Below are 18,578 nucleotides of genomic sequence, written 5' to 3'. Positions count from 1 at the left end.
TGAGACGCTTTTTGTTGCGAGTTCCTATTTGGACGTGGGCGAGTGCTGCTGAGTGAGGAATCGGAACATGAGGAATGTCGTTACTCAATGTAAGTGTTCGGAAAAAACAGAGTTGCTACTGTCCCTCTTTTAGTCCCACATAGTAATGTTAATAGATTTACCGCAGGTCGACGTACGTATAAAATAGATAATTTGATCTGATCATTCGTTGTACATTGTTCCACATGATATTAAATTATATTTTTGGGCGAGAGGGCCCGCCACCAGTGGCTTGCTGAGCGTTGTACTACTGCTCGGCCCCGCCGCATCCCTACCTACAGAGACTTAAATATTAGTGGAAGCTTAGCCCAAGATACAGTAACTATGCTAATTTGTGGTTATAAATGCAAATAAATAAGCTAGAGGGAGATGCTCAACACGCGTCAGGTCTTGAACATAATCGACACGGTTACAGTTATAAAAGGAAATGAGGTCTGAGATCGCGTCTTAACGTTTCCCCTTGCGTTGTACTCATGCTTTCACCTTTAGTGTCTGAAATATGAGAGATGGAATGGTATCGCTTTTAATTGTGAATGATGACCATATAGAGCTCTCCTAGCGTTAAAGAATAGACAGACAATGACCTGCTTTTGGAAAAGCACAGGTTTGGTTTTCATGTTCTCTCTTTATTGGATGCATCTTCTCTGGTATAGCCATGATTCAATGGACCGAAGAAATTGTACAAGAAGAGAGACTGTTCTCTCTTTATTGGATGCATCTTCTCTGGTATAGCCATGATTCAATGGACCGAAGAAATTGTACAAGAAGAGAGACTGGCCACCCACTCAGAGTTTTGGTAATCGAGGAGGAATGGCTTTCGTCGTATTTTTATTTGCCTCAAACAGGAATGGAGTGCACACGCTGCCAACCGAAGGAGGTACAGTAACAAATTCACACAAAATAGAGGGTGTTTGGTCAGGAATAGAGTTGGCTAGACTAAAAGTAACAAAGAAAGACAGCCAACCGAAATTAAAAAGAGAATGTTAAAACCATTGGGCTAAAAGGCTCGAACCTTTTAGGAAAGCAACCCCACGGATCTTTATACAAGGATGGCCCGGTCGATACAAATACAAATTCAAACACTCCCCCGCACGGGAAAACCCGTGGACAAATTCACCGGAAAAACCCGGGACAAACTCCTGGAAAAACCCAGGACAAATTCAGTGGGAGCGGGACTCGAACTCGGGACCAACCTACTCTGATACCATGTTGAAACCATTGGGCTAAAAGGCTCGAACCTCTTAGAAAAGCAACCCCACGGATCTTTATACAAGGATGGCCCGGTCGATACAAATACAAATTCCAACAGAGAATAACGAGAGGGAGAAATACTCTCTACAAAAACGAAAATGAGACTTTTTTAAAAAAACGGAGAGTAAACACGACTGGCTTTCACCAAACTGTAGAAAATGCTGCTTATGGAATGGAGGATGAAAATTGCAGGTCGTACTACAAATATTCTAGGGAGAGCTGAGAGACTGAACGCAAAATGCAAGTTCAATCCAACAGGCTTCTCCCGCATACAACTCATCAGATTAAAGAGAGAATACGACGACAGTAACGAAAATTTAAAGCATGCAAGTCTAAAAAATAGGAACTACAGATTATTAAATCACAAAGTTGCCTAATGTACAGGAACAATGTCAGCCTGAATTCGTTTTTTGACACGCCTTTCAATACAAGAGTCACAACTGCGTCTGCAAAATTCTTTGGATCTTTAAAGACGTCAGTCCACATTAAAATTAGCACTACCAAATTGGTTAAACCTTCAGGTCCTCATGTATGCCTAGAACCCATAGTTGGTGCCGTAAACTGAACCATAACCCCCTCCGGTGCCAGTGTGCGCCGCATGACCTGTGCTAGGAGGAGATGAATACATTGAGCCATGAGATTGGTAAGAGGAATTATATCCCGGGTCAATTGAGCTTGGTGGATGCTGTGTTCCTGCAGCTTCTGCCATGAAATTCTGCACCAAAAATTGGGTAATGTTTACAAGGCAACCTAAGACACTTCAAATGACCAATGGCCACCTATCAGCTATAAGCCAATTATTGCACCAAAAAACACAAAGCTTCAAAAGAATCCCAATAAAGGAAAAATAAAGTTCAAGAATTGCCTGTATCAACTGCTGTGCAGTTTGGACTTGCGTTGAAGATCCATTAATTTCGACAGTCATTTCACCAGGTACACCCCGTGTCTCTTGAATTGTGATTGTTGCCCCACTGGCACGACGAATATAACTGATACTTGCACCCGCAGTTCCAATAACCGCATCAGCATAAGCTAATGGAATTTGCATGTTTTGTGTCACCTGAGAAACTAGCATCTTATGTAAATAACAAATTAATCTGACTAAAATTCAAAATAAAATATTAATCTTATAACCCGAGTAAGCTAATAACCTGTGATATCATTGATTGTGATGAAGGGGGCACATTTGCTGAAGCATGTGCTCCCATGGGTGGAGGCTCCCTCCCATACATGGATAAACCTTGATGGGGCTGTTTATCCAAAGGAGGATAATCTGAAGGTGGGAAATAACTATCGTGGGGCCGAGGAGGCATGAAGTGAGAGTTGTTCCCATATATAGTAGCAGCAGGGTTTGGGGGACCTGGAGGGTGGCCCCAAGGCTGGTGAGGTTGCATATTTGGAGGTGGCTCCATTTGTGAATGCTGTGGTGGCATTGACATCTACAACAGTATTACTTTATTAGACAATAATCTGAATTCATGACCTTAAATAAAAAATGAGGATATATCAAATGTCATTTTCTTTGCAAGGAAAAGACTTACATGCATTTCAAAGAGTGGAAGTACACTTCGATCAACTAAAAATTTCCTCAAGTGAGTCGCAATTAGTTCTACAGCTTTATGCAGTCCTTCCGGTTCCCCTTGTATCTCAACAAGTCGGTCATCCTGCAGAGCAAAAGCAGGTAGATCTTCTGCAGAAACAATTATAAAACCTCCAAAATTAGGGCCACTGAATTCAATATATTCAAAGATGATAAAGACAGAAAACAAAACAAAGAGTAAGCCCATCTGCAAGAAGATCTCTTCATTTCAGAGCACTATAAATGGTGTTGTAGACAGAAAATACCATCATAAATCAAGATAACAATCTAGCAAACAGAAAATCAAATCGTGATCCATCTAACAGATTTAACATAAGTAGATAGCAAATGATAGTGCAAGAGCAGATGCTAAAAACAAAAAATTATGCACAGAAACTAATTTGATTATCTTCACCAAAGAAGAAGAAAGCAAAGAAGATGGACTTCTAAAATCCTCACCTGTTCCAAGAACTCGCACAATGCAATTTGAGCCTTCTTGAATGGATTTGATGGTTGCCCCCTGTCTCCCGATGAGACTCCCTGCCTGTGATGCAGCAACTAAGAGCCGAGTAGAGACTAAACCACCACCACTCAATGGAGTAGTCTCACCATCTAAACCATCCACAGTACGTTTGTGGACTCGTAAGAGGCCTTCCATGGCAGGGGGGGTTGAAGCCTCCTGTTCTTCCTTTGCAGAAATCATCACCTTTTGTCATAGAAAATTTGTGAGCGGCAAAATAGAAATAATTAAAGCAAATAATAATTTTTTTTTGAAAAACAGTATAGCAAGAATCTGAGACTATATCTAATTTTTTTATTTTAAATTATACTTTATCTGAGTAAAATACATAAGCCTACAGAAGTTGTACATAAGACAAAAAATCCCCCCTCTACTACAAGCTTCAGGTGAAATGCTGATGCTAAACTGGATCTGGAGTACCTCATGTTTTATTCTAGATTAGAACATGTTTCATAGGCATCTAAAAGATTCAGATATCATGTCATCAGATAAAATGACAATTTTAACAGCCCAACATCAAAATAGTCTTCAGAAGTAACTGCACAATGAGGATACTTATTCCTCTGACAAGATCTACTGCAAAATACATTTTTATCTTAAAGGTAATACAACTCCAAGTCAACAACCACAACCTATGATCTTTTTAACTTCAGGCAATGGAAAAAAAGAAAGAGTGAGATGCAAGAAGAAAAGGAAGAAAAAACCAACAAATAAAGAAGAATTACAGAAAATGATGAAAAGAGAAAATGCAGAGTGTAGATGAATTGATTCAGATCTGAAAGGCTTGAAATGAATTGATGAAAACTACAAAGATAACAAACAAGCAGCGAGTACAAATACAGTTGAAGCCTACTGACTGTAAGTATGCACATGCACAAACATACAGAATAATTTCATTGTCAAGTGGTAAAAATTGAAAAAAAAAAAAAAAGACCAGACCAGACCTATATAATTTATTTCTTGTTGCCGTTACAAAAAATAAAATATGGAACAAATAAATTAGGTAATATTCCTCTAAAGGTAAGATCTCTAAAAGACTTCGCTTTCACAACTACAACATTTTAACTTTGCCTCAGTACCTAGAAGTATTAAGTTTTTTCAAATTTTAATAACCATTTATTAAAAAGAAAAAAGAAAAGAAGCACCTGCATGTTTTCAAATTTCAGTTTATCCAGTAATGGGAGCCTTTTTCTATCATTTTCTTAAGTTAGTTCAGACCAGATATCCTAGGAAGTTGGCCATGTCCCAAAATATCAGTCAACCAAGTTCTGAATTTACCCGAGAAATAGCAGACCAGCTTCTTGGCATAGATGCTCATCCAAAGTGCTATATCTGAGAGTGCTTAATGAGATCAACTTTCTTGACTGATCACTGCAATCTGGGTCAACGGTTCCTCTATTTTCGAGTTACTGAGATGACAGATATTGTAGCCTTAAACCTGCACACACTCATTGTGGTTATTGGGATGTAAGGGCATCCTATTAAATTCCTTTACTTGAGGCAATGTTTTTATGATTTATACCTAATAAAATATTGGACTAAGAGAGGAGAAAACACTATGACATTTCTGTTAACTAACTTCTTGTCTGAGAATTTGTTAAGGAATTGATGGTGTATCATATTTTTCACGAATCAGGTTGCAGATACAATTGTAATAGCCTCTATCTCATCATCACAAGCAACAGGTCATGTTTACCTGAAAAGAATTGTTTTGTGAAAGCAACAAAATTTTAAATGCATCCAAAAGATGCCCTACTTCATGGTTCGTATAGACAGCCTGTCCAAGACAACTGTAGAACAGTTTACTTGAGTAAGATATATGCATCACTTATTCAGTTAGCTCTCTTTCATCCTCTTTCACTCTCAGATTCTATATGAAAATGATACTGCATATCACTCAGACAAAGAAATGAGCCAGTAGGTTCTCTTGTTAATGGAACATATTGTTTCTCCAAGAAGTTGATAAAAAAGAGACATACTAACCCTAACTGGCCAAATAAAGGATCTCGTCATGGATTAGAACCTAAATAAACTACATCAATTAGGCAATCTTGGAACATTGGCAACACGTGTATGCATATGTTTGTGTACTTGAACCCCCAAGTGGACGGTTCTCATCATGCTTCACCAAGAGGGCCAATTAGATCAACCAAAGGATAGAGCAACCCATCATGGATTAGAAGCATAACTGATATAAAGCTGTATAACTTACAAGTACCTCTGTATTAGTTATTAAAATAGAAAATTAACTGCAATCTGTTTAAATTTTGATACCCATAAAATGGTGCCATGAAGTATCTTATATCCTGTCAATGCAGCTCCAATATAAATAATACATGACCTTCAAATTTAGTCATATGTTAGAATGGATTTATTTAATCCAGATTAAAACGCATCCAAACCTGCAAACTCTAGTGTCTGGTGACCAATATGTGAGACATAAAACATTGACATTTCTATTCCACTATAGCTCTAATTCAGTAATGTCTATATCAGAAAAATCTACACAATAGCCACCTGTAATAACAGCATTTGGATGCAAAGCAGCTCATATAACACCACATAAGCCAAACACTCAATACTCAAGGAAACAGCAACCAACATGCATTTCAATTCTACTTGGTCAGAAGACATGCTGCACCTATTGTTTGTTACATGTATAATTATGAAAACCTGGAATCAAACTACTAGTATAGATCAGGAGGATCAATTATTTTTTTATTTTTTTTGAAATGATGCTGGAAACTATAAGTTGCCAACAACTATTATATTTCCCAACTTTTAACACTCACACGGCACAGCTCAGAGAATAACAGGCTTCCACCATAATATCAGCACATAGAACTACTTATCTGACAATATATTACATTAACTTCACCAGCACTAAACAAGTAACTCAAAGGCAGATACAAAAACTTACAACTCTTTCAGGTGCACCAGGGGGGCCATCAAGAATCTTAATACGTGCCCTTGACTCTTCACACATTTTTTTTATGAACTCCCCTTTGCGACCGATAAGACCACCAACCTTTTGAGAAGGAACCAAAATACGGAAAACAGATTCCCCAGGCCATCCTGGCCACCTCTTTTCACCAGCTCCACCTCCCACATCATCTTCACGGTTACGTTTTTGTTGGGTAGGAGTACTTACAGGAACTTCTGTTGTATCAGGCTCTCCAATGGTTTCTGCTGGAGCAGCCATACTGTATTATACTGAACACCAACCAACCCAAGACATCAGTCTTAACATTATGAACAGATTCCAGTCACTGTAAGTTGTTTGCATTCGAAAAGACAGAAAGTAAATTTGAGGCACTTCTGTTGCCCAACAAAATAAATCATAATTTTAAAAGTAGAAAACATGCATAGCTAAATTATTTTAGCAATTTATGAAATGAATCAAAGACGTAAAAGTTCTTCAGTGAAATGCAACTTTCAGGGATTGGACAAAATTTAGAAGAAGAAAACGGTAAGTAGAAAGCATCAGAGAAGTAATCAAAGAACCTACACAACCATTGCCAACCATACATTTTCAAATTCCAGCGAGTGGGATCAAAAGTACCTTGCTCACTACTAGCATTCTGAACGAACAATAAAATATAACACACTTTGAAAGAAACTGTGAAACCACTTAATAATGAAAAATATAAGGAACAGTGGAACAAATTTTATGTTTTAGAGTCAAAGAAAAAAAAAGGTATATTTTCCGATACTTAAAAAATGACATTTCAGATACATCAATTACCAATAAGTAGTGAAGAGAAGACATCTACCAAAAAGAAATGCAGCTAAACAAAGAACAGTAGCTCATTTCTCTTTCGGCCAATTATTCAATCGGGACAAGAAATACAACAATTTCGCAATGAAAGAAAAATATAAAAAAAACAAAAAACCAATCAGTTAAAACCAAACGCCAAAAACCTAGATAAGTTTTCACACAAGGTCTCAAATACAACCAGAGAAAACACTGCCGATGTCCCTAAGCCCAGCTGCAAAAAACTGAAAACAGTGCAACCCCTCCGAAGCAACAATTGCATTACCCCGCGTCTCGCAATAGAAAAAAATAACGTCACAAATAAAAGAAAAAGACCCAAATCGAGCAAAAGGAAAAGAACAAAGCCAACCGACGGTAGCTTCAACTAGGTAGAGGGAAAACAGCAAGAAAAAACTGAAGAAGGGGAAAAAATGCTCTCGTATTTTCCAACATCGAGCTCAAAATACATAACCTTCTAACGGGAAAAAAAAAAACAAAAAAGATAAAATCGATATCAGTTCCAATCAAATAATTTCGACCAAAAAGGAATGTTTACTTACACGCGTTGTTGCGCTCCTCTATTTGCAGATATAATGGCGGAGAAGCTAGGGTAAAATTCGAGCCGATAGAGAGATTGGGAGAAAGCTGGGGAGGGGAGATATTAGGGGTTACAGGATTTGGAGCGAGGTGGCTACGATGACGTGGTAATGGAATTTGAGGAAGACTGCAATTTGCTTATGCTAATTGACGAAATCGCCCCTGCCTTCAAATGGAGATTCGATTCAAACTTAGATCCATTCTACAGCCTACTGAAATGATGGGCTTAGCCCATTAGTAAGTCCATTAGGTTCCGTTCAGCCTGCTTCGGGAATAGTGGGCCATAGGAAAAATGTTAAGATCCCCTCGGCTCATTGGACCCAGGAGAAAAACCATGAATTTGCGCCATGACAGGTTGAATACCAATTGTTCCTTTTGTTTTGGCAATTCCCTTCTGATTCGCCCTAATTCCAGCTTTTTGGGATTGAATTTCAGCATACCTTCTTTTACAAGGTAAAATCTTCGTACAAAGATTTATACAAGACAGTTAGAACATGTTGCAGCATACACAGAAAACACCTACGGGCGGGCTTTTCTCTTTTGACCCTTTAACTTGCTTGTAGAAACACTTGATGAAGTGCCTGCAAGATTTTCTGCCTGCGCTTCCTTACTTTCTCCATCATCACTTCCTTCATGGTAGGACTCGGTTTTATCAGTGGAATCATCCTCCTCTTCAGGTGTCTTCCCTGTTGTAATTTCTTGCTTCTGAAGCCTGTCCCTCAGCTCTCGTAATTTTGCTTTTTTCGAATTCAATACAGCAACAAACTAAAGATACAGAAGAAACAGAATTAGATAAAAATTCTTAGAGCGAGTAGACAAAAAAAAAAAAGGAACCCACTTTGCTCAAATTGCATATGCCTGAACAATAGCCATCCAGTTCTCACTGAATGGAGAAAGACTTGAAGAACTAAGCCAATGGGAAATCCGGAGAATAGCATTCAAGTGGGAAATGACCTCAATACCACGTATAGTTGAGTTATTGATGACCAACAAGATTGCCAGTTCAGGAACTGGTTTCTTTGAGTTAAAAAAAGTGTTGGTGGAAGAGAACTTGCAAGTTGAACTAGGTGCTTTTACAGTTATGAGAGACAACACATTGAATCACTTTGTTGCTTTCTCATGTAAACATATTCAAAAAGTCAGGACGAGGACATCATACTCACCTTTGCATATACGGCAGATTCAAATTCAGCCTTCTCAGTCTTCAACTTCTCACTCTGGGTCAGGCACTTCTCAGCTTCCACCTTCAACCTTTCAAATGATTGTGTCTTCCTAACAACTTCTTCCTACAGGAACATTGATGAAAGGTAAAGACCATCACAGTAAAAAATCTTTCAGGTCCATAAAATTCTCTTTTTTTCTTCTTCTTTTTATTCTTCTTGTCGAACAATAATGAGATAAAAAACCCATAAGTTCAAGTCTATTAATATCATACAAATGAAAGTACCTAATATGCATAAAGTCACAATAGGATTAGCGACTAAAATATAGAGAGTAAAAAAAAGAAAAAAACTGTCAAAATACTCAAAAGTTTACTAATAAAGCCTATTTTTCAATGAGAAATTATTTTTGCTCATAAGAGTGACCCATAATTACTGGAATGCATGAAGCAACACAACCAGGGCAACCATGAAATTAGGAAAACTCACAATAAAGAAGTATGCACATTTTCAAGACTTCTAGGGGGGCTTGTAGCCTCCAGAGTTGGTCAATACCATGTATTACAGCAAATAGTTTTGTCACATGTTAGTATCCATAATATAATCACACTTGACATCATACAAGTCCTCCAAGTTGGTGGCAGGACATGCAAACTTTTAAGATAACAAATGGTCTCTGATGAGGATATAGAGAAATTAATAAATCGGAAGGTTCTAATGATCTCCACTAAGGATACAGAGACCTTAATAAATAGGGAGGTTCTTTATCAAGGGAACTAACTGCTTTTGCTTAAAGGTTTTACAGCACTTGGTCATGATAAGGAGAGATGGTGGATTGAACTGGTCAATTTATCAGCAAAACTAGAAAAGACAAAAGAAGGAATTATATAGTGAAATCTGGATTTTTAAGCTCCTGGGATGGGGTAGAATAAAGAATGAATTATATAGTGACATCTGGATTTTTAAGCTCCTGGAATGAGGAAGAAAGTCTCATTATGTCTCAGATTGGATTTGGCTTCGATCAAGAGTCAGTTTTCTCTCCGAGACTGAACAGGGTTAAGTTGCCAAGATGCTCAATCCCATAAATGGCTAATCATTGAACCCAAAGCACAAAGATCATAGCTGCAGAAGAATTATTCATATCGAAACAACAGTCATGCAAACAAGTTGGAGGAGCACCCAAAAGTAACAAGAAGAAGTGATCTTACACTAAGTCGTATATTTGCATCCATTAGAAAATCAAGGATTTCAACTGTAGTTTGCTTATTATTAGATGATGGTTGGCATTTCCATCTCCACTCTAGCTTTGTTCCTTGCTTCTCAAATGTCCATGATAGCTGCCATAAAACATCAGGACCAAAACATTAGCAGGGAAAAGTTTTCGAACATGTGACCGGAATTACATAGAAGAAGTTTAGAAAGCAGCATTACAACAGATGTTTAAGATGCATTGCTGCAGCTCAAGTCATTTTGAAGGATTATAAAACAGAGATCTAATAGACATTGTTGCAGTTCCCCTACAAAATTCTTTTTACGAACATATATTCCAAAATATAAGAAACACCATGAGAAACATTAAAACGAACTGACTCTTCTGTGACCATCCCCAGCATCAACGAAGCGATAGACGGAACCAGGCTGTTGAAACCCCAAGTACCTCTCCGCTGTTTCCAAATATTCCGAAACTGCTTGATCCCACTGTTCTGCCCTCTCTGAAACTTCTGACTCCGGTGCTGTCCACCGCTCCCAGTCATGAAAACCCAATAAGAAGAACAGATACGAAGAAGATGAATCGATTCCGAAATTTATAGCAGAAAATTAATTGATGCTTCAGCTTACCAATGCAAGTCCACGCATGAAGACCATCTGTTATAGAAAGTTTAAAATGGGTAGCAAACCAAGTGCCCTTAACGAAAATCACTTCTTTTTCTCGTTCACTCTCTTGAACCTCGAGTCTCAGACAGGTGTATCTGGCAGAATCCATGGCCGTGTTTCTGCTGCGCAACTACAAAGCTCCGAACTTTCTAACAAGGTGTCTCTGCCTCTTCTGCGTCCCGAATTTCCAAAATGAGCAGTTGACGTTCTGGTTTGCCTAGACGGTTGCCGACCCTTTATTGGGGGGGTCAGACGTATGTAGCTCTATGGGCCAAGAACAACCTTCGTTTCATTGGGAACCCTTTTTAGTGACATTCTATGACACGAGTATATTTATATGAATAATGAAATTTCGGTCTTAGGAATCAAATCCACAGGGTAAAAAGAAAAAAGAAAAAAAATTGAACCAGAATGAATTTTTACGCGAAGTTTATTGCCTATACAGATAAGACAATATGAATCCTTAAATCAAGATTTATTTATTATTATTATAATTTATATTAATCACATCAAGATATATTTTTCTTGATTTTCTGAAACCAACATAAAGCAATATCTTGATTGATATGTCATTGATTTACCAAATTATTATATTTTTTATTTCAAAATTTACAATATTTTCAAAATATTTCCATTAACATCTCCAAGTTGAATTGAGGTCAGAAAAAGTTCAATTGGTAATTTTTGCAATATAGAACTTCTATCTCATAAAGGGGGGGACAAGCAATGATATAGTGTATTCTGATAGAATTCTTCAAAATGAGGTGTAACCGTGAAAGCGGGCCATCTAGGGGTGGCATCGAACCAAGCCAATTCGTGAACGGCTCGAGTTTGGCTAGGTTCCGGCTCAATTTGATTCAATTTATCTGTAAGTTCGAGATCCGGATAAGGCTCATTTGAGTTAATGAGTCGGGCTCGAGAGTCGGGAGCGAGAGCGAGGGGGGAAAAATTCTTCCTCCCCTCGTCATCGCTGAGCCCCTTCCGTTCGCTGTAGTGGCCGCCTCTGTCGCCATTGACAACTACTCGTCGACCGCCTTCGCCGCTGCTCGGTTCAATTTATTCCTCCCCTCATCTGCTTCCGCCTTTGTTTCCATTGTCGCCGCCTCTATTGCAGCCGTCATCAAAGATGACAGGTCCTTGCTGGCACCGCTAGATCCCTTCCCTCAGCAAAGACGATTTCGCACATGAGAGATCATCATCAAGTGAAGAAAAAAAACTCTTTCTTAAACTCCGACTGTCCCTTCCTCATGGCTCTTGAAGAAATTGAAAAGACATTTTAGTAAAAATACGTTTCTAGGGACTATTAGTGTTTTTTTTCAATAAATATTGAAAATAAATTTTTAGTAAAAATACATTTATAGGGACTATTAGTGCCTCATGTTTAAAAATTTATCTTTAAGTATAGTAATATATTAGATTGATTATTAATATTTATTTATTTCCCTAGAAGAGGCAATAAGATGTCCATTTAACTTTCCTAGGAAAATTTTAAAATATTTCTTGTAATTTTCTAGTAAGTCACTAATAATAATAGGATTTTATTTAATTTTTTTTTGGAAATAATTATCCTAGAAAAAATATTTCTAGTTTTTCTTAGAATATAAATTTTCAACCATGAGTACTAAGGAGGTCATAGTAAATTTATGGCCAGATTCAAAAATTAGAAAATAAGCTAGACAATATTTGGGGTAAAAAAAAATAATATTGGTACGTTCTAATCCATTACGGAGATTTAATCCCAAACCTCCCCTATCATTCTTTTTTTAAAATGTATACATAATTTTATATATAATTTATTTGATATATATTTTACGTAGAGTATTAAATGTAGGTTAAACTCGAACTCGGCAAGAGCTCGAGCTCGAACTCGGTTACAATTATTAGGCTCAAGCTCAATTACAATTTTAGGCTCGAGACTAGGATCGACTCAAGCTCGAGTTCGAAATATTTAAATCAAACTCGGCTCGAACATAGGAAGGTTCGAACTCAGCTGGATTCGATGTCACACTTATGCCCAATTTTAAGTAGAAGTCATGCCCAATTTTATGTAGAGGTCATGCCCAATTTTATGTAAAATGTATGCATAATTTTATATACAATTTATTTGACATGTATTTTTTTTAAAAAAAATAAATATATATTCGAGCTTAAACTCGAAACATGTATTTTTTAAAAAGTTTTAAATGAATATTGAAGCTCAAGCTCAATTAAAATTATTGAGCTCGAGCTCGATAACAATTTTAGGCTCGAGGCTGAAGTTGGCTCGAGCTCGAGTTCGAAATATTTAAATTAAGCTCGGCTCGAACATAAACAGGTTTGGGCTCAGCTCGGCTCGATGCTACCCCTAGGTTCATGGACCAGTAGATCCTATTCACATCTTATAAAAGGGGAATTTCTTACAAGCAAATGGCGTAAATAAAAGGTGAGTGGAAAATAATGAAAAATGGATGAAGAAGAAATAATAGAATAGCCGTTGCAACCCTGCAAATCAAGAAGACAACCAAACCTAATGGGTTTCTCATGAAACGGCTTTTTGTTTACAGTTTAAACAACAAAATCCCTGTGGAGAATACAGAGTCTGCCTCACCCTCTAAGCCTGCAAAATGTACATTGCTAGTCTCTTAGCAAAAGCTAGAAACTGCAGAAAGAATCGAGCTTAAATTTTACAACTATCTTCGAGCAGTGCAATTCCTTCCTTTGTTCCTCCACATACAACATTCAGTCCAAAGCTCAAATTTTGAGCTACACGTCAAGAAAATTTTACAGACAAGAGCCTTGGATTCATCTCCTCCACCATGCCATACCGAGCATATCGCCTCATCTGGTGTACCCTTAATTTAACCATTGGTACCTTGCGGGCTACTGCTTTCCAAATCATCTGAACTGCATCGTCCTCTTGTGAGGGATACTGAAATTCAAAGTAGTGTTCAATCTCTTTCAATTTTTCCCACATACGTGTCCACTCTTCTTTTCCAATACTCCTAATCAATTTAGTGAGGAACCCTTCTTTGACAGCATCTGATGTGCGAACGAAGATGCAGAACTCAGAGTAATCAAGAACATCTTCAAAGGGAAGTTCAATATCATCACTAATTATGACTGGAACACAGTGGCTGACGATAGCATCAAATAGCCGATTAGACGAAGGTGTATCTCCAGCAATATTGAGGCAAAACTTTGAGCCATGCATCCCATGACTCGCTTCACTAACACCATTTTGACGAACACTTCCAAAGGAGAAATGCACATCCTTTTCATCTTTGAGGAGGTAGAAAAGCTCTTGCCGAACAACACCACCCTGGAAGTAGATGAGATTCAGTGTTTTAAGGCAAAAAAGCAAGTTGATTTATTAAAATTACTTTAAAAGGTAAGTAGATGCTCCACACAAGTGATGGTTTAATTCAAATATCATCTATGAGCATCACTTGTCAAAACAGGAAAAAATAAACTAGTACGGATTATGCATCTTTTAAACATTAGCAAGAACCAGAGGATCCTCCTTCTGTATCCACCAAAAAGGTCGCTCAATCACTACTTGTTAATTGGTCATGTTCAAGCAGGGCCTCCGAGAAAGAACCTAACTGATCAAGCTCCTTGTGAAAGGTCCAATTTGATGACTCTGCTCCCATGAAAAAACCTCGTATCTATTCACAAGCCCCTCAACAGGGTTTGTGGAATAAAGGCCACTTAAAGTGGTGCCCCATCATTAGAAGAACAAGCTGATAACAATTGCCACAAGCAGCCATTAAGGCAATTTCTATTCTAAGTGTATATGGGCAAGAACATGAAATTTATAAGAGGGAATCAAATCAGATAAAGAGTGCCCCTCTAACTACTCTGAAAAGAACAAAAAAGAGAGTCCTTCAACCTCTCTATAAAGAAAAAGGAAGAGAATCCCTTATCACACCCAACGTCTCACATATCACTTGTGTATGAACAGTCTCACTGACCACTTTGCAAAAGAGAGACATTCTAATTTGAAACAGTTACTAGCACTCAAATTGGGATCCCTAGTTCTGTCATGACCAAGTGAGAAAAACCCAACACCAACCTTATGAAGTAAGGCTTCTATAGTGATTAAGAGAGCTAAGAATGTATGAAACATGCAAGTTAGGAAAAAGCATGATAAGAGGAGGAACTCAAAGAGCATCGATCCAAATTAAATGTAGACCCCACTTTAAGTCTCAGCTCAATGAAAGTGAAAGTTGATATTTTGTCTCATCATCATCTTGGTTTTATCACACCATCTTGCACTTAGAAATCATCATTCATACAATGCAGGAAATGACAAGCCTGCTTTAAACAAAACGAAGTTCCAGGAAAAGCATCATGAAGAACACTCTTGAAAAATGTTGAGGAATCCATGAGCAGAATTACTGACTACTCCTTTGCCAAAGTGGTCTAAGATGTAAGCCAATGGTGTAAAAAGAAAGAAATGAAAGAGACCACATTTCCAATTTTACATTTACTGATTCAGTACATAGTTTGCTGCTCTTAAAAGTCATAAATAGCTAATACTTTTAAAAATTACATGCAGTGGTAAGTGATAGACAAGAATAACTTTGCTGTTAAAATGATTAAAAAGAAAAACAAAATCAACTCATTTGAATGTAACATGACGCAAAACAAAACCACCAACTAAAATTGAAGTCAGTAAAGAAGTCAAATTTATATCTGTGCTTACATCTTTCCGGTAAATGGCTCCTTGGAAATACAGCAAAGTTGGACGGCTATCAAAACCAGCTGAGTCATTTACGAAGGTTCTGATCATATGCTTGTATGGTGCAATTACATCCTTTTCCACATTGGCTATGTTTGGTGGATACCTACCAAAATCTGCAAGGATGAAAATGGCAGGCCAAAGAGACATTCGTGCATCCAGCATGCTATTAGGATGATGGGCCAAAACTATATGATCCCGTCCACCTGTTCTCTTCCATTCCTCTTGTTCCATCAAATACTCCACTAACTTTTCTTGCAGTAACTTGTTTTGGCTCTTCTTATGGGGAGCTGCCTTAGCAAACCTATTGTAGCATAAAGATGAAAAGAAGGGCACAAATACCACATCAGCCTCACTGGAATTGTCCACTTTAAGAGCAGTGCAAGGGCTACTTCGATCAGGGAGTCTTGATGATAAAAGATCCAAAGTTAGCCAGTACTCTATGCTATGCTGGAGATTGAGCGCACCAGGGTAGTCTGGCAATTTGCCACGAATATTAGGCCATATTTTCTGCTCCTTGTCTTCCCACTGCAGAAGTCCAAAATGGAACTGTGGGGGCAAGTCATACATGTAAACCTTTAGAAGAGCCGTATCTGGGTTGCATTTTTGAGTATTCTGCACTTCAGACCTGCTCTGTTGACTCGTAGGAGGGGAAAGAGTTACAATTGATTGCTCAAATTTGCTTTCATCACGCAATGGAGCACCCCATCTATCACTGACGGCATTTAGCTTCGAGCTAGGTAAAAAGTTGTGATCAATGAAGTTGGGCCGCACGGTGGTATGTAAGCAGAAGAAGAAAGAGGAGACAACGAACATCGTGATCGTGACTAAACAGAAGAGAAAGTTTCTGGACACAGGTCCAAGGGGATGTGAGGTTCTCTCGAAGATTGACATATCAACCCAAATAGTTGCTGAAAATTGATACAATAGGAAAGAGTCTAAGCAAGCGGATGTTAGGTGACCAAAAGTCCGGTAATGACATCTCAACTGCCACAAAGAATAAATGAAAACAAACACGAATGACAAGAACAGCAAAAATTATCCATTTTAACTCAAGAACATCAATTTTATGAGTGTTGCATTAGAACGCCGGGCAAACATGACTCAAAGCTGCTCTCGCAATATAAATTTTGCCCAAGAATCAATTTTTTTAGTCAGTAAGAAAAAAAAATTATTCCAGAACGAAGTAACTTTCATCGGATTGGCTAAGACGATCGAGAGTTGCTAATAGATGATACATAGCAATCAGCCAAAACAGTCACCAAATCCCATTTTTATCCCAAAAAGGGTTAAAAATATCTTAAAAAATGAAAATTCCTTAACGCTCTACAGCTCAACTTCTAAAATTCAATAAAACGGAACAAAACAGCTTTGCCAAAAATGACAAAAAGAACTAGAGGAAACCAGAATGCGTAGAGAACGGGGAACGGAGAAAGTGAGCGAGCGTCAAAGACCTGAAACAATCTACCCACGAAGCGAAAAGAGAAAATGCTGGAATCCCGTTGACAAAATCCAACTCAAAAAGGTAAGAAAGAAAAAATGACAAAGAACTAGAACAGTAGTTGAATCAACAACAAGATAATCATGGGCACATCTGCAATGACGATGCCTCCTACCGTCGAGGCCTTCTCGGAAGAATGCATTACGGATCGAAAGTTCTTTCTGCGAGGGGGCTGGGATTTTCGATCACCGCGGCAATCGGGGCGCTCTGTGGAAGCGGGCTTTAAGCTCTCGTTCTCCCTCCAGCGCTCTTTTCCTATTTTAATGCGCCTTTTTTGTTTTGCCGAGAGCTGAGAGCTGTGGCTTGCCGACGGTCGCACAAACAGCTTGCTTCAACTACAGGTAGTTTTCTGAAATTTAATAAATGTCCCGGTCGGATTTAATAACATTTATTTAATAATATTAATAGTATTTTTAAAATTTTAAATTAAAATAGTTAATTATTTTCGTAAAAAATAAAATTATTCTCAATTTTTTTTATTTACAGCATATTACTTCACGTATAAAAGTTTCAGTAAATATGGGTCCAAAAGTTCTTAGACATTTTGAAAGTTGTGGTATCTGACCCATTTGAGCCTATATATCCCATAGCCGAACGCCGTTGATTGCTGGTCAGATGAACGGTTGTGAGTGTGCACAATGATTAAAGGATCTTCTTTAAGACTCATCAAAATAATTCATGTCCCAGTGGCAGACGTTGACTACAGTCCTGGACGATCAAAACAAGCTCGTAATAACAGAGATCCGAGCAGACGGTGAATTCGTGCAATGTGAATTGCTCAGTGGGCAGAATGCAGTACAATACTGCCGCTCTCTTTCTGTTTGTCTCTGTTTAAATTTAAGTCCATTTGTCGAAGATCACCAAATGTCGAAAAATGATCGCTCAAACACTGCGGTTCTCAGGATATTTAAGTCTGCCAGGGCCTTAATTACCAGCAATTCAGGCTTCTCTTGGTGGGGGGAAGGCATGGCCAAGGTCCTGGTACTGGGTTTTCTAATGCTTAACTTGGTTTCCACGGCTGATTGCGAGGTGTGTTCCTCACGCCGGCTTGAACAACTCCAATATATCTGTTTTATTCTTTTCTCTCCTTATGATTGCTGATTATAACGGAAAGCGCCTTCTTTCTTTTTCCTTTTCTTCATCTGCTTCCCTTCTGTTGTCTTTTTTGCTTCTGTCGAATGCATTGTCCATTTTGTTGATTATAGTTGGTAAAATGGGTGTAGTTCTCGTTGGTACTGGAGAATGACAAGCATGCGAAGCAGAGTTTCAAGGTTTCCATTTTTCCCTAGTTTTCTGCTCCGGGCATTCTGCTAAGATTCATGCATAGTGTAAAATGGTGCATGGGAGTTGAGAGGTTTGATGGGGATTTAACTTGTGGGTGCTTGTGGAGTTTGTAGAGTGCCCAGGCGAGTGTAGCAGAAGGTGCTCCAAGACACAGTACCACGAGCCTTGCATGTTCTTCTACCAAAAATGCTGCCGGAAGTGTCTCTGCGTTCCCCCGGGCTTCTACGGTAACAAGCAAGTTTGCCCTTGCTACAAGAAATGGTAGACCAAAAGAAGCGGCCCAAGTGCCCTTAAGCCT

At 38.3% G+C, this 18,578-nt stretch overlaps 3 protein-coding genes across 5 annotated transcripts; all 3 read right to left on the bottom strand.

Moving 5' to 3' along the window:
* Positions 1–1,628: 1,628 nt before the first annotated feature.
* Positions 1,629–7,922, bottom strand: LOC137959274 (flowering locus K homology domain-like). Of its 2 annotated transcripts, none has more exons than XM_068806663.1 (7): positions 7,704–7,922; positions 6,310–6,602; positions 3,329–3,575; positions 2,832–2,980; positions 2,442–2,729; positions 2,156–2,350; positions 1,629–2,005 (listed from the first exon to the last, which is right to left on the bottom strand). In XM_068806663.1, exons 2-7 carry the CDS (start codon positions 6,589–6,591, stop codon positions 1,826–1,828), a joined length of 1,341 nt encoding a protein of 446 aa, XP_068662764.1. In that variant the 5' UTR covers positions 6,592–6,602; positions 7,704–7,922; the 3' UTR covers positions 1,629–1,825. The 2 variants fall into 2 exon arrangements, with proteins under 2 accessions (XP_068662764.1, XP_068662765.1); XM_068806664.1 differs by lacking the exon at positions 7,704–7,922 and adding an exon at positions 4,668–4,827 and having other exon boundaries at positions 6,310–6,380.
* A 216-nt stretch (positions 7,923–8,138) lies between these two features.
* On the bottom strand, positions 8,139–10,961 carry LOC137959275 (DNA repair protein XRCC4). The gene is made up of 5 exons (XM_068806665.1): positions 10,740–10,961; positions 10,491–10,633; positions 10,109–10,237; positions 8,904–9,026; positions 8,139–8,505 (listed from the first exon to the last, which is right to left on the bottom strand). Exons 1-5 carry the CDS (start codon positions 10,882–10,884, stop codon positions 8,260–8,262), a joined length of 786 nt encoding a protein of 261 aa, XP_068662766.1. The 5' UTR covers positions 10,885–10,961; the 3' UTR covers positions 8,139–8,259.
* Positions 10,962–13,248: 2,287 nt separating this feature from the next.
* LOC137959254 (probable arabinosyltransferase ARAD1) lies at positions 13,249–17,253 on the bottom strand. Of its 2 annotated transcripts, XM_068806638.1 has the most exons (3): positions 17,112–17,253; positions 15,460–16,406; positions 13,249–14,073 (listed from the first exon to the last, which is right to left on the bottom strand). In XM_068806638.1, the coding sequence occupies exons 2-3, from the start codon at positions 16,387–16,389 to the stop codon at positions 13,525–13,527; spliced, it is 1,479 nt and encodes a 492-aa protein (XP_068662739.1). In that variant the 5' UTR covers positions 16,390–16,406; positions 17,112–17,253; the 3' UTR covers positions 13,249–13,524. The 2 variants fall into 2 exon arrangements, with proteins under 2 accessions (XP_068662739.1, XP_068662738.1); XM_068806637.1 differs by having other exon boundaries at positions 15,460–17,253.
* Between the last annotated feature and the right edge of the window lie 1,325 nt (positions 17,254–18,578).

This window comes from Aristolochia californica, unplaced genomic scaffold, assembly GCF_029961685.1.
Source record: "Aristolochia californica isolate CCGP_79_NKW_82.1479 unplaced genomic scaffold, dmAriCali1.0.hap1 SCAF_3, whole genome shotgun sequence".
In the NCBI taxonomy this organism is placed as follows: Eukaryota; Viridiplantae; Streptophyta; class Magnoliopsida; order Piperales; family Aristolochiaceae; genus Aristolochia; species Aristolochia californica.
The sequence above is the reverse complement of the archived record's forward strand: the minus strand, read 5'-3'. Positions and strand labels throughout refer to the sequence as shown.